This window comes from Cnephaeus nilssonii, assembly GCF_951640355.1.
Source record: "Cnephaeus nilssonii genome assembly, chromosome: 13".
In the NCBI taxonomy this organism is placed as follows: Eukaryota; Metazoa; Chordata; class Mammalia; order Chiroptera; family Vespertilionidae; genus Cnephaeus; species Cnephaeus nilssonii.
In genome coordinates this window covers 8,502,080-8,518,946 of record NC_137084.1, presented here as the reverse complement: position 1 = coordinate 8,518,946, position 16,867 = coordinate 8,502,080, and the positions used below count along the sequence as shown (strand labels likewise).

Sequence of the window (16,867 nt, the reverse complement as noted above, 5' to 3'; positions counted from 1 at the left end):
CAGAATTTCTTACAATTTTTTAAAATATGTTTTTATTGATTTCAGAGAGAGGGAGAGAGAGAGAGACAGACAGAAACATCAATGATGAGAGAGAATCACTGATCGGCTGCCTCTTGCACACCCTCTACTGGGGATCAAGCCCACAACCCTGGCATGTACACTGACCGGGAATCGAACCCTGAACTCCTGATTCATGGGTCAACACTCAACCACTGAGCCACACCGGCCGGGCAGAATATCTTAAATTTATTTAACTATGAAATATATTTAAAATTATAATGTATTATCAGTAGATGCCAACAGGAGCTCATAATCTGTGAGGTGTGCTTCAAATAAATCAAACAAAAATTATTTAATTGCAATAAATGATTCAGTTTTAATAATTATTAAATTAACGAAATAATTATTAAAATAATTATTATATATTTATAATAATTATTATTATAATTATTAAAATAACGAAAATGTTTATGAAGCCCTTATTAGAAGTCACATCCCATTCATTATTTCATTAAATTCTAACAAAATCCTCTGAGGCAGGTACTGTATTATCTCATTTTAGAGATGAGGAAACGGAAGCACAAAACTTTTCAGGGTCTCTCAGTGAGTGAGTAGTGAGGCTTATCCACAAAGTCTGAGTGAGAGACCAAGCTCCTCGACACCATGGAGATCAATCATTTCTATCTTATGAACTATTGCAAATGTGTTACGTAATCACATGACCACATACCTGTGCATTACCAAGCAGGTAGAAGATTAGGCCCTGATCCATTGAGCAGTCTCTCATACAACCTAGTGGTGCTCTGGAGCACACCATTTCTTAATGGCAAATTATCTCTTAACAGCTAGGCAAACACATTACTATTTTTCTCGTGCTTACTTTTCCTTGTAACTTTTTATATTGATGTACCTTTAGACTTAAAAAAAAAGTGCAAAATTAGTACCAAGAATTTTTATATACCCTCAACCAGATTCCCCAACTGTTAACATTTTACCACATTGGTTTTCATCACTTTGATAAACACACACAAATATAATTTTCTGAATCACTTGCGAGTTAAGTTGCAGCCACTGTATCCCTGTACCCTAAGTACTCCATCCAGTCTGTACTTCCTAAAAACAAGGAGAGTCTCTTGCTTAGCTACAGTGTATTTGTCAAAAGCAGGAAATTACTATTAATACAATACTATTTATTCAGGTTTTTCCAATTGTCCAATATTGCTGTCCTTCAAAACAAACAAAAATTTTAAAATTAAATAAATCCCAGGCCCATGACTCTTTAGCTTCCTTTATCTGGAATAGCTCAAGATTTCTGTCGTTTTCATGATATATCATATTTTCAAAATACAGACTAGTGAGTTAATTTGTGGAATGTCCCTCAATTTCTGTCCACTGTTTCCTCACAACAAAGTTTGAGTTATCTATTTTCAGCAGGAATACCACAGGAGTTGCACTATCTTATGCTTAATTTTTAAAAGTGTAAATTAGAAAGCATATTACTACTATCAATTTTTTCAAGGAGTATCTATTAATACTTCTCAGAACAAATTGTTACATGCTGGTATAATCAAATAGGGAAAGACTCTGGACTATCAGAAAAGTGAATCCAAAACCCAGTTCTGGCAGTTACTTATAAAACTGTAGGCCTTACAGCATGTTATTCATTCATTTGCAAATGAGAAATACACTTGTGGTTCCAGATTATTGTAGCAATAAAAACAAGTAAAGCCCTGGCCAGTTTGGCTCAGTGGATAGAGTGTCGGCCTGTGGACTGAAGGGTCCTGGGTCCTGGGTTCAATTCCAGTCAAGGGCAAATGCCAGGGTTGCGTGCAGGAGGCAGCTAATCACTGATTCTCTCTCATCATTGCTGTTTCTCTCTCTCTCTCTCTCTCTCTCTCTCTCTCTCTCTCTTTCCTTTCCTCTCTGAAATCAATAAAAATATACATTTTTTTAAAAAGTAAAAAGAACCTGGCACATAATTAATCTCCCTTTCAACCAAAAAGAATCGGAAATCCAGTGCTTGAGTGGTTTCCCCAACGTTGCAGGGCCAATAAACAAAATGGTGCCAACACAAAAACCTGGATTTAGTCTGTAAGTCTTATAAGCAATAAAATGTGACTCTACAGTTCTGTTAATATTTATGTGTGTCTTATCTTACTTATTAAGAAGAATGTTCGGTCCTTAAGATCAGGAGCTGCCTCTCAGTTGGTTTTATACTTCATATAGCCCGTGGCAGAGTATTTTACAAACTAGTCACTCCTTAAAAATGTGCTCAATGAACACAAAACATGCAATTAGACACAATGCTCCCCAAAATACATTCCATTTTAATATACATTTAAAATGAAATTCTCAGATATCTGATAACCTACAAAACGGGCAACTTCTGGACCTAGACAATTGGAATTTAAGGGATTATGAACATATGAAACACCCACACATATATTTTCTCCCAACCTAACCCTGAATAATTTCCTACCAGAACCATTAATCCCAACAAATAACCATTCTAAAGAATTGCCAGGAATCATTTAGAAGCTTTCAAATATATTGAATTATAGTCTGCCTAATAAAAGAAAAATGGAAGGTTACTTAGTAGCTAGTGTCACACTAATATCCCCAGCAAGAACTATAAAAGCTAAATAACACACACACACACACACACACACACACACACACACACAGCTAGCTGTGTGTATGGCCTACAGCTCATAATGATGAAGTCAATTATAAATTATCAATTATAACTAATTTACCACTGTGGTGTGGGGTGTCAATAGTGGGGTAGGTTGTATGTGTGTGGAAGAAGAAGGGATATATATGGGAACTCTGTGGTTGCTGCTCAATTTTGCTGTGAACCTCAACAGCTCTAAGAAATAAAGTTGATTATTTTTAAAGCTGTGTGAAGTCATCAGAGCTCAGACGACAGCTAGGACTTAAGGGAACAAAATCCCAGAGCAAAGAGAAAACTTATTAAAGTGAGCCTTACGTTTCCTCGAGGTAGTCACCAGAGGCTGAACAGAAAGCAACGGCAGAGCCTGCAGCTGTCCCACTGGGCTGGGAAAACAAAACTGGAATTCAGAACCTGCCAAGCAAGAGGGGCCTTGGCAGATACTCCAGGCTTTTCCACTGAAACCACAAAGGCCTACACCCTAGGAACAAGGGCAGACTGAAATAGACCAGCCTCACTTGGAATAACATGATCTACATACTCCACCTGGCTTCCAGAATGAAAAAGAATGATCTCTGGAGGAAGATATTATCACCCAGAGTTCTCTGCATAGCAATGTCCAATGTTCAAGAAAGTAGATGAAATGGTAGGAAATTTCACCATAAAACTGGAATCTACATTTTATTTTATTTATTTTGAAAGTATTACATATGTCCCCTTTCATCTCCCATTGACCCGTTCTGCCCCCTCTAGGCCTTCAGCACCCTATTGTCTGTATTCATGGGTTATGAATATATGCATACAAGGTCTTTGGTTGATTACCTCCCACCCACCCTCCCCCACCTTCCCTCTGAGATTCCCTACTCTGTCCCATGCTTCCATGTCTCTGGATCCACTCTGTTCATCAGTTTATTTTGTTACTTAGATTCCATATATGAATGCAATCATGTGATACTTGATTTCTCTGACTTATTTCACTTAGCATGATATTCTTCAGGTCCCTCCATGCTGTCTCAAAGGGTAAGAGATTCTTCTTTTTTACTGCAGCATAGTATTGCATGGTATACTAGGTGTACCAGTTAATAATGCAGATTTTTTCAATAGATGGAGTTACACATATGTTGATATGTATGAAATTTGATATGTATGCTATTTTGTTGTATTGACAGCAAGCTTCAAAACTTCATATGTCAAATTTGCCGAAGGTATTAACATCACAGATATTTTTACGCTTAAAATGTTGAATTTCGTGCCCAAAAAAAAGCATTTGTGGGAAGTTTTAATTCATTAGCTTATTTTGAAGAAAAGGTTATTGTATACTTCGGGAAGCTTATGGTGAACATGCTCCATCTCAAGATACTTGTGAACGCTGGTTTAAACCCTTTAAAAATGATGATTTCGATGTGAAAGACTAAGAACATCCAGGTCAACCAAAAAAAATTGAAGACCAACAATTACAAGCATTATTGGATGAAGATGCGTGTCAAATTCAAAAACAACTTGCAGAAAGATTAAACATTGCTCAGCAAACAATTTCCAATCATTATACAAGCAATGGGAAAGATTTTAAAGGAAGGAAAATGGGTGCCACATCAACTGAACGAAAGACAAATGGAAAACCGAAAACTCATCAGTAAAATGTTGCTTCAACGGCACGAAAGAAAGTCTTTTCTGCATCGAATTGTGACTGGCGAAGAAAAGTGGACTTATTTTGAGAATCCCAAATGCACAAAATCATGGATTGATCCAGGTCAACCATCAACATCGACTGCAAGGCCAAATCGCTTCGGAAAGAAGACAATGCTCTGCATTTGGTGGGATCAGGAAGGTGTGGTGTATTATGAGCTTCTAAAACCAGGTGAAACTGTTAATACTGATCACCACGAACAACAAATAATCAATTTGAACTAGGCTTTGATCGTGAAACGACCAGAATGTGCCAGAAGACACGGCAAAGTAATTTTGCTTCATGATGACGCACCATCACACACTTCAAAACCAGTTAAAGGCACGTTAAAAGATCTTGCCTGGGAAGTATTAACCCACCCGCCATATTCACCAGACCGTGCTCCTTCAGATTATCACTTGTTCTGATCGATGGCACACACTTTCTGAGCAGCACTTCAAAACATACGCAGAAGTGGAAAATTGGGTCTCTGAATGGTTTGCCTCAAAACAAGAAAAGTTCTTTCTTTTGGTGCGGTATCCACAAACTACCTGAAAGATGGGGGAAATGTGTAGCTAGCAATGGACATTACTTTGAATAAAGCACTTTTGATGTTTCTCTTGAAATTATCGTGTTTTCTTTGATTACAAAATCCGCCATTATTAACCGGTACACCTTTTAAATGTACCACAGCTTTTTATCCACTCATTTACTGATCGGCACTTGGGCTGTTTCCAGATCTTAGCTATTGTAAATTGTGCTGCTGTGAACCCAGGGGTGCATACATTCTTCCTGATTGGTGCTCTGGGTTTCTTAGGATATATGAAATCTGCATTTTAAAACAACAAATTCTTGATTTCTAGATACCATTGCCCTACTACGGTTCCTTGGAGAAATGGCTGATTTTATGGCTGAGGCAGGGAAAGTATAAGGTGAGCCTGGAAATCTTCTTGTGCCAGAAAAATACTCAGCAATAAAAAATAAAATAAAAATGATCTACTGAAACAAAATATCAGTAAGTCATAAAATTACTATGTTGAGAGAAATAAACCTTAAACAAGAGTACATGCTGTATCATTAAATTAAATGAAATTCTAGAATAGAAAAAAATAAGGTGTGGTGAAAAACTCAGATCAGTAGTTACATATGGAAGGGGTGAGAGGGACATGAGGGAACTTTCTAGGGTGATGGTAATGTTTTTATTGATTTCAGAGAGAGGAAGAAAAAAATAGAAACACTGATGAAACATCCATCAGCTGCCTCCTGCACACCCCCTAGTGGGGATAGAGCCTGCATCTTGGGCACATGCCCTGACCAGGAATCCAACCAGCAACTTCCAACTGCAGGGTATGACACTCAACCAACTAAGCCACACTGGCCAGGTGATAATGTTGTATCTTGATACAACTTTGGGTTACAGAGGTGTATGGCATTTGCCAAAACTCACTGAACTTGCATTTCACTGTATATAAAACTTAATTCCAAAAAAAGAACAATAAACACTGAACTGCTTTGTGAAAGACATGCTTAAGTGTTTCATAACACAGTGTACTGATATCTACAAATTACTCTGAATTACCTCATCAAATAAAGATAAAATGATAAATGGATAGAGAGATATCTACTAGTATGATAAAGCCAAAGTAGCAAAATGTTAATTGTAGAATCCAGGTAGTAAGTGCATGTTCACTGTACAATCCTTTAAAGTTAGTTGTAACTTTGAAAAGTTTCACAGTAAAATATTGAGGGTGGTATTTAAAAATAGGCCAAGTGCATTTAACACACACACACACACACACACACACACACACACACACACACCCTTAGACACAAAGTTGATTAAACTGAACACAAAGAAAAAACTTAAATGCAGTCAAAGAAGAGAAAAAGGACATGTTAACATCAAAGAAGTCAATTTTCTATACATATAATGGAAGCTAGAATGCAGTAGAATAACATCTTTAAAATGTTGAAAGAAAATAATAATTCCCAAAGTATACCTAGAGGACAACCTACTTAAAAAATAAGTTGTTGGCACGCTAGCTGGTTTGGCTCAGTGGATACAGGGTTGGCCTTTGGATCAAAGGGTCCCGGGTTCGATTCCGATCAAGGACATGTACCTTTGCTGCAGGCTCCTCCCCGGCCCAGGCCCTGATCAAGACTTGTGTAGGAGGCAATCAATCCATGTGTTTCTCTCACATTGATGTTTCTCTCTGTCTTTCCCTCTCTCTTCCACTCTCTCTCTTCCACTCCCCCTAAAAATCAATGGAAAAATATCCTCAGATGAGGATTAACAAAAAACAAAAAAAAGTTTGTTGGCTTTTTTTCTATAAGTGCAAACAGACCAGAAGCAGTACTGTGAAGAACAAGTAGATGGACCTATACTGTCAATTATGCTAATGACACTGTGATAGTGGTGTAAGAACAGACAAAATGAAGGGGGGATACATGGTGATGGAATGAGACTTGACTTGGGGTGGTTAACAAACAATACAATATACAGATGATGTATTATAGAATTGTATACTTAAAACCTATATAATTTATTAGCAAGTCACCCCAACAAATTCATTTAAAAATTTTAAATGTAGTGGAGTGATGAAAAATTAAAACTTGATTTTATTTTTTGCCTATTTAAAGACAACGATGTGAAGAAAAGGACCTTTTCACACACTACTGGTGAAATTATAAACTGGAATAGTACATTTTTGGAAGGAAACTCAGCAGTAGCCATCAGCAAAATGTACGTATCCTTTGACCTAACAATTGTCCTGGAAATGTACCTACAAGTGCCCACACAAGAAGGTTCCCTGTGGCATTATCAGAAAACCAATTAAATGTACATCAGAGAGGACTGTGTAAATAAAATACATTATTTAAAAATTCTAAAACACAGCCACAATATAAAGGGGAAATTATTTCTGCTTTGCTTGATAGCCTTCTCTACCAGTAAAGTTTTCTTATAGTGAACATTCACTATTACAATTTTAAAAACATTAAATAAAACCATTTTTCATCTAGTACACTGGTTTTGGGGTATATTCAAAAATTTTTGTAATTCAGTGTTTTCTTACAAAAGAAACATTTGTTATTTTAATGTCAAAGTTTAACACATATTAGATTCTCTCTCCTAAGTAATACAATCTCATCACACCAGCTGACGCCTAAATTATTCACTGGCCACTGAACTGGCACTCTTCCATGGCAGCAGGCACTCTGTGAATAACATCCAAGGTGCTGAATTCCATTCACGGGAAAATGCTCAAGACTCAGAAACAAACAGGCACATACATTCTGAAGTGTGTGAGGTCAGGACTGGCATCTAATCCGTGAGATCATTATACCCGATTAAAGTACATTCATGAGACCATATGCACCTTAAAGACATAGCCATGTTGTTCAAGGAAAAACATTGATAACACCTAAAATTCCAGGCTTTTACTCAAAGTAAAAAAAAAAAAAATCACAAAAGTGATCCTTTTACCTTATGAATAACTATTTAAGTTATAAGCAATTCTAGAATATAGTCCTTCAAACTTATTATAAAATTGCAAATCAGCCCAGTTTATATGGCATTACATATATTACATATTTCACATCTACAAGCTACAGAATTAACAAACTCACTTTTTTTTAATCCTCACCCATAAATATGTTTTTATTAATTTTAGAGAGAAACATTGATTGTTTGCCTCCCATATATGCACCACTGGGGGGTCAAACACACAACCTAGGTATGTGCCCTGACCAGAAATTGAACCCGCCACCTTTTGGTGCACAGACAATGCTCAACCAACTGAGCCACCCAGCCAGGGCAACACACTCGTTCGTTCATTCATTCATTCATTTTTGTAATAGAACATTTATTGGGTAAAATACAGCTCCATAATATAAAGTAACATCACAAAAATATCTATTACCTATTATATCAAACTAGAGGCCCAGTGCATGAATTCATGCACAGGTAGGGTACTGCTGGCCCCGGGGGAGGGGACACAGGAGGTTGGCTGGCCCGCTCTAACCCCTGGTTGAACTCCCAGTTGAGGGGACAATTTGCATATGAGCCTTTTATTATATAGGATACTCCCACCTAAATACCTTAGGTACTCATGGGTATAAGCAGGACCCAGTATTAGAAGGGAAGTTTCCTGTGATTACTGAAAAGAGTTCAAGGCGAGGCTGGACAAATAAACAAGTTACAATGTTATTAAAAGTAATGCATGTGGCCCTGGTTGGTTTGGCTCAGTGGACGGAGCATCCGCCTGTGGACTGAAGGGTCCCAGGTTTGATTCCGGCCAAGGGCACCACGCGCCCAGGTTGTGGGCTGGATCCCCAGTAGGGGGCGTGCAGGAGGCAGCCGATTAGTGATTCTCTCTCATCATTGATGTTTCTATCTCTCTCTCCCTCTCCCTTCCTCTCTGAAATCAATAAAAATATATTACAAAAAAAAAAGTAACGCATGTGTTCAGCTGGTCTAGCTCATTGGTTGAGCACTGACCTATGAACCAGTAGGTCAGGGTTCAATTTCGATTCAAGACACATGCCCCGTTGTGAGCTCGATCCCCAGGAAGCAGCTGATCAATGATTCTCTCTCATCGTTGGTGTTTCTCTCCCTCTCCCTTCCTCTCTGAAATCAATAAAAATTTATTTTAAAAATATATGTTTAAAAAATTTGAGGGACAAAGAACCAAACCCTTTTTTTTTTTTAAATATATTTTATTGATTTTTTACAGAGAGGAAGGGAGAGGGAGAGAGAGTTAGAAACATCGATGAGAGAGAGACATCGATCAGCTGCCTCCTGCACACTCCCTCCTGGGTATGTGCCGGCAACCAAGGTACATGCCCTGGACCGGAATCGAACCTAGGACCCTTGAGTCCGCAGGCCAACTGAGCCAAACCCGTTAGGGCAAGAACCAAACTCTTAATAGAAAAATGGGCAAAGGACATGAACAGGTCACACACACACACACACACACACAAAACCAGAAACTAATGAGAAGGGTTACCAAAATGGGCTGGGTAGGAATGACGTGGAATGGATGGGGGCAAGGGCATGTCACACTTCTGAGATAACCTTTTGGTATAGTTCTTATTTTTAGATCCATGTTAATGTTTCACATAATCAAATAAACAAACAAACACAGGGGGGACCCAGAATGAAGTACAAATAAATGAACTTAATTATATTTTAAATAAATAACATAATCATGCTGAAGGTGGGGAAGAAGAGGCTTGGGGAAGAACTAACCTAAGTAACTCTGATACACAATAGTTTGACCACATACTCCAAGTCTAAGGCTAAAAGATTAAAAGAACTATAAATAAATGTTGTACTCTAGTTGGCAAATTAGCAGTGGTATTGGTTAGCAATTTCAAAACTACTTTAAATGTATTCTAGAATTGAACAAATAAGTAACATATGTGGATAATGAGAGTCAAGTTTCCCAGCATCAGAGAAGGCATTATAAGGGAAAAAGCTGGTGTGCCTCAGTGGTTGAGCATCGACCTATGAACCAGGAGGTCATGGTTCGAATCCCCAGTGAGGCACATGCCCAGGTTGCAGGCTCAATCCCCAGTAGAGGGCATGCAGGAGGCAGCCAATCAATGATTCCCTCTCCCTTCCTCTCTCTGAAATCAATAAAAATATATATTTTTAAAATAAACAAATAAAGGAAAAAGGAGCCCTGGACAGGTAGCTCGGTTGGTTAGAGCATGGTCCCCATACACCAAAGTTTCGGGTTCCATCTCCAATCAGGGCACATACAAGAATCAACCAATAGATGCATAAATAAGTGGAACAACAAATCGATGTTTCTTTCTCTTTCTCTCTCTCTTTCTCTCTCCGTCTCCCCCCCCCCCCTTCTCTCTCTAAAAATCAATAAAAACATATCAATTCACCATAGCTAAGATTTGGAAACAGCCTAAGTGCCCATCAGCAGATGAGTGGATTAAAAAACTGTGGTACATCTACACAATGGAATACTACGCTGCGGTAAAAAGGGAGTTCTTACCATTTGCAACAACATGGATGGAGCTGGAGAGCATTATGCTAAGTGAAATAAGCCAGGCAGAGAAAGATAAATATCACATGATCTCACTCATTTATGGAAAATAATGAACAACATAAACTGATGAACAAAAACAGATCCAGAGATAGAGAAACTTCGATCAGAACGTCAAACCTAAGGGAAGGTAGGGGAGGTTGGGGGTAAGGGGGAGAGATCAACCAAAGATCTTGTATGCATGCATATAAGCCTAACCAATGGACACAGACAACAGGGGAGTAAGGGCATGAATGGGGGGGGGGGGGGGGTGTTGGGGGAGGGGGAAATAAGGACACATGTAATACCTTAATTAATAAAGAAATTTAAAATAAATAAATAAATAAAGGCAAAAAAAAAAAAGACTAGCCAATCCTATTTTCCCTCTGGAGGCTCATTTAGGAGTCATCTCTCCCCAAAAGCCTTCTCTGAACCCTCAGATTGGGCTAAAGCCATAGTACTGTGCACACACCTATTCCCTAGCATTTTGAGACAAACTACTGTTCTCCATTAAATGATAACATCATGTTTTAATCACCACTGTACCCTTAGCACCTAGCACAGTGCCAGCAAACAAAAAGGGCTCAACAAAAATTGTGAGCGTGAGTTTGGACCTATCTGCTTGTATAAGCCTCAGTTTTTCTACTTATTAAACAGGAATTCCACCAATTGTCTTACTCAACTCCAGGGATGAGACATGAGAAACAAAGCAGGAAATATACGTAAAATCACTTGGAAAAATGATGCAGGTTACATACATAGTTATTTCTATTTATAAAGTAACCCGGTATAAAATATTAGTTATTACTTGGGGGGGGGGGGGGGAGGGTCATTCTATGTACCTTTATTTTATTACAGAAACATTGTCTTTGAAACTTAAGGATTAAAAAGGCATGAGGGGGTGGGACTGCCCTAAACAAAAACTGATAACCCTAAATTGTTACCTTTACATGCCTTTCTGTCAGCATTACATGCAAAATAGAACACATTTTTTTACTTCAACAATTGATGATAAATTACATAGTATTAGTACAGTAGCAAAGAATATAACTGCTAAACAGCTTACTTTATAGTCCACTTTCTTGTCTCTATGTTCTGAAATGACTCAGAACCACAGGCTAAAATCTATATTTGAAAGAAAAAAGATATTCATGACCTCAATGTTGCCACCACACCTCATAAATACAGCACCTTCTGCTGCTAAAACCTTTTATGCATTCAACAGCCCTATGTGTTCTTGACAAAAACCACACTCAAGCAGCTGAATTTAGAACATGCTGACCTTGAGCAAATCAATGCCCTTAGCATGTACTTCTGGCTTATATCACCACAAGAGCTAGACAGCCTCACCATCTATAGTAGTCAACAATTTCTGGCCACTATCCCCTATCTATTTTAAGATATCCCTACTACATTTCTGTGTTGCACAGTTCAAAGAAATAAAAGAACACATGAACCTGTGTTTAAACACAAATCATTTACCTTGGAACCTGGGGTATATGTGTTCCTACTGTGATTAACTCAAAATATATTTAATTTGGTAAGTTTCCACTTCCTCCTTTCATTTTTCAAATACAATATATTTTTTAACAAAGAGTAAAAAAAAAAAAAAAAAAAACAAGAATAAGACACTTCTATTTACTGCCAAACCAGATTTATAAGTAACCTCACTCATAAATTAAGCCAGATTTGGCAATGTTTTCAAAAATAAACTACAAAAAACATTTAAAAAATAATAGTTATGTGCTTTTCATGCAAAATTATACTATATATTAAAACAGTACCTAAGGGCTATACTACATTTTCACCAACCTACCTTAATGTTTACTAACTCTTCAAATTCTTGAATTTAATTGACATAAAGCCCATTTCAAATTTTTTGTGGGTTTTTTTTCCCATTGTTTTTAATCAATCAACATCAGGTAACATCAAACAAAATGCTAGCACTAGTTTTTATTTATTACAAATAAAAACTTCACTTTTTTCTAACTCTAAACACAGAACCTGTAAGTTAGCATCGCAATTGTATAGCTTCCGAAATTCAAGTAAATTATTTACTTGAAAAATATATATTAAAACAAATTAGAAACTACTAATTATACTTAGCAATTATTCACAGCTTTTTTTTCATTGCCAACAGAGGCTAACATTTGTGCAAAGGCTTAATACTAGTAGAAACAAGTGTCATGGATATATAGCATTTTAGATTGCTTTGTAAAAGATTTCCTTTACTCTCTTGAAACATTTTATAAAATTATAATATCAAGTATAAAAATTAAATAAAGCTTTTTTCCTACTCTGATCGGAAAGATTTCAAATAAAGAAAAGGAATCTAGGACATGGACTAAATCTGATATGCATAATAATGCAGGACTCAAAAGAAAATGAAGTCATTTATTAACAAACGAACTAAATATAGAGCCCAAGCAGATGGAGCCTGGGGTTTTATATAATACTAGAGGCCCAAAGCGTGAAATTCGTGCAGCAAAGGGCTTGGCCCTCACAGCCACAGCGGTTGCCTCAGCCCTCGCAGCTGTGGCTTCGTCCGGAAGGATGTCCGGAAGGTCGTTTGGCTGTCCGGTCTAATTAGCATATTACGATTTTATTATTATAGATGCTGACTACTGAAAGCTCTTAAGACAGAATCTATAGAGTACAAAGGGGACGGGGCGGGGGGGGGGAGGAGAAACACCATTATTATTCTCAGGCTGGTAAATAAGATTTTAAAATAATGTGTCCAGAAAAAAATTAACTAAAAGCTAATCTTATATTTCATTAAATTGAAAATGGCAAGATTTAATTTTATGCTGCGTACTATTCCACTGTGTACACGCATGTGCGTGTGCGTGCATGTGCGTGCGCATGCATGTGCATGTGTGTGACATCTTCTTTATCCAATCATCTACCAATGGACACTCAAACCTAAACTGATCTTGTGTTGATTTCTTTCTTTATTCGAAGCAGTCTTTTTTCATCACATATACACACAAAATTATTTCATTTGGCATAACTTCAACATTTATTTAATAACCAAAGAATAATTGTCACTTACCTGTAGTACCGAGATTGTAGGTATGTTGAACAAACAGTCTTCGACACGTGACTGGCTGACCCAAAGTCTATCACTTTAACCCTGTAAGGCTGCCGAACAGGATCCACCAACATAATATTCTCTGGTTTGAGATCAGCATGAATTAAACCAAGACTTTTCAATTTTTTCAGTGCAGTGGCCACTTGTTGAAGAATGGGTCGAATTACTTTTAGTGGCAGGGGACTGAATTTATTTTGTTTCAGAAAGTCATACAAGTTTTGTTCCAGCATCTCAAAGACTAAACAAGTATGATTACGGTGCTGAAAGCATTCATAAGCTCGTACAAAGTTATACTCATCAGCATTCTCAGTACTGAGTCTTGCTAATATGCTCACTTCTATCTGACCTTGGCGTGCATAAGAAGGATGATTCTTCAAAATCTTGATTGCTACGATTTCATTTGTCCCTCTTTTCCAGCATTTGACGACCTGGCCAAAAGTGCCTCGACCAAGAAAATCGAGGACTTCATACGTGTTTTTCATGGAGCATAAGACTTCATGCTGTACTAACTGATAGTCACCTTCTCCAGTAGTGCAATTCTGTTTTGTTCCTGTGGTAGTTGTCACAACTGTCACTGGATTTCCCATGTTAGTTTGCAACATTGCAGGAAGTATGGACAATTCATCGACAATCTGCATTGCGCTATGATTATCCAACTCCTCACTCTTGCGCTTCAATCCACATCGCTGAGGGCCTCCTAGGAAATGTAACCTAGGTCTCCACGCCCCAATCGGAGGTGCCTCCACTTGAGCTTGCTGCGCCTGAGCTGCTATTACCTTTGTAGCACCCGCAGTGTTTTTTAAAACCACAGCACTTGTCTGCAATGAAAAGTTGTGTCCTCGAGGTCTGTTAAATGCTATCTTTGTCTGAAAAGCACTACCCTTTATGAGAGGATGAGAATTTTCAACGTTTCTACCATTCACGTAGGTCCGTGGGTAGTTTCTTTCCTGGAATACACAACTGCTTGGCTCTACTTTGAGTTTCTTCACACTACAAAAGGCACTTGACTGAGTTTGATAAACATATGGTGGGTAGACCAAGACTTGTGAGGCCATACCTGCAAAAGAAAGAGAAAAAGGACTTATTAATTACAAAAAAGTTCAATTTTAAATCTCATAAAGAAAACTTTTAAGGGTCAAATCCATAATTTATAAAAATAATTAAATTCCATCAAGATTTTTTCCCCTTGAAGAATAAGTATTTCAGTATCTCTACTTTAGCTAATGCTTCAGCTACTTTGAATGTTGCATAAGTCATTCCTGTACCTGCACCCATAAAAATAGATTCAGAAGCACAGATGATGAAACTCACAGATAAGAATTTCTAAGCCCTGGCCAGGGTGGCTTTTAGAGCATCATCTCATACACCAAAAGGTTATGGGTTCAATTCCCAGTCAGGGCACATGCCAGGTTGCAGGCTCCATCCCCAACAGAAGGCAGCCAACTGAGGTTTCTCTCTCACATCAACGTTTTTCTCGCCTTCTCCTTTCCTCTCTCTCTCTCAAATCAATGAAGACATATTTTCTAAAAATCAACTAAAAAACATTGTTTTAAAGACACACATATGAAAATGTGATCAGTACTGAAGATTTATAAAGATCTACAAGAAGAAATAAGTGAATATAACAACAACAAAAAGTCTTTAGAGACAGAAAAAAAGTTTTTACCTAAAGAAAATCTCAAAAATGTTACCTCATAATAAACAATAGCCAACACTTCACAAAAACAAAACAACAAAAACTAACAATACAAACAACAAACAAGTCACCTTGGTGAAAGTTATTTTAGGGACTATTTTCACTCAACTGGAAATAAGTAAACAACTACATTATATCAAAGTAAACCTTTGATTCTGTTTATATAAAAAGCTTCCATTCGGATTTCTTTTCTGTACACACCTATCAACTATGCTTCCAGGATATATTAAAAGCAAGTAGACAGAGGTGCAGTTCACTTTCAAAAGTGACCTTATTACCACTCTTTAAAGGGAGACAGAATGGAACAGGAAATGAAAAATACAGGTAAGATTGCTGTATCAGGTAAAATGTACCACTGCTCCTCTAATCTGACAGCTTCAAAGCTAACAGAGCTAGAGGGTCACACTATGTAAAAACAGTTAACGTTCTCCACAGTTAGAGTGGCACTAAGTTCACTAATGGGAGGATGAGTTTTTAGTCAAATTACACAAATATAAGTTATAGACTATAAGTGACCTCAGGCTGTTATGATCAGCACCAAAGACAAAAAGATTGAAAAATACTGGGCAAAAAGAAGTGAGCCTGCTAAAAAAACAGAAAACACCACGGCGCATGAGCGTGCACGCACACGTGCTTCTTGATCTACTACCAGGTCCCCATCCTATTCTGGTCTTTACCTGGATCCAGTCACCTCTCAGAGCCCTCTCTTTAGCTTCCTCATCTAAATCAAACCCCCAAGATCTGACCTGCCCATATCAACAAAGAACTGCACACTCTGTCCTCAAAATATTATTAACCTCTTCCGCTGATTACCTCCTACCACACAAATGCCCAATATTCTTTGATAAATTCCAGTTCTTGTCCTTCTAGTAAAATAGATTCCAAATTAACACTTCTCTTATGTAACACAAAAGATGCTTAGCAGCAAAAGAATCCAAAATTCTAAATCTAATTACAGTGGCTCTCAAATCGTTTTCCTGACACATCTCAGGTATGATGAGCTTTGAAGAAGTGAAGTACTTTTTTTAAGGGAGGTAGTAATCAAGTGCCATACTTTTGTTAGAGAAGTAACCCATGTTAGGGAAGGTGATTTTCACCAAAGCATTTTTATGTACACAGCAAATGAATAATTAATTTGATCATTCCAAGAAAGGACTTTTACACATCACTGCAATGACTTTCAACCCTACATAATACCTTTTTGAAAATAACAGGGCCACCCTAACCAGTTTGGCTCAGTGGTAGAATGTCAGCCAGAGGACTTAAGGTCCCAGGTCCAAGGGCACATGCCCAGGTTGCAGGCTCAATCCCCAGTGGGGGGTGTGCAGGAGGTAGCCTATCAATGATTCTCTCATCAATGATGTTTCTATCTCTCTCTCCCTCTCCCTTCCTCTCTGAAATCAATAAAAATATATTAAAAAAGAAGAAGAATAGGGTCAACATATTTCACGTAGCTAGTGAACCAAAGAGAAATTATGCTGTCCTTAAACTACGTTTGCATTCCTCACAAAGTCTAACAGAGTTGAATTAAAAAGCATCAAACTATTCTATTGCCTCACATCTTTTCAAACTTATTTTTTATAGGAAACTACAACATCGGTTTTACTACAAATCTAAATTTTATACAAATGACTAAATCTTAGATCCACAAGGTCTGACAATCAAAGAGATTAAAGGAGGTATAAAGAAGTCTTCAAGGTAC

At 37.6% G+C, this 16,867-nt stretch overlaps 1 protein-coding gene across 4 annotated transcripts in view; it reads right to left on the bottom strand.

The window, feature by feature from the left end:
- The window catches only part of HIPK3 (homeodomain interacting protein kinase 3), a 64,931-nt gene that overhangs the window by 29,226 nt on the left and 18,838 nt on the right, over positions 1 to 16,867 (bottom strand). For all 4 annotated transcript variants that reach the window (XM_079787676.1, XM_079787678.1, XM_079787677.1 and 1 more), the window contains exon 2: positions 13,431 to 14,526. In XM_079787676.1, coding sequence (XP_079643802.1) covers positions 13,431 to 14,524 — 1,094 coding nt within the window. In that variant the 5' untranslated portion in view covers positions 14,525 to 14,526. The remainder of the gene's footprint in view (positions 1 to 13,430; positions 14,527 to 16,867) is intronic.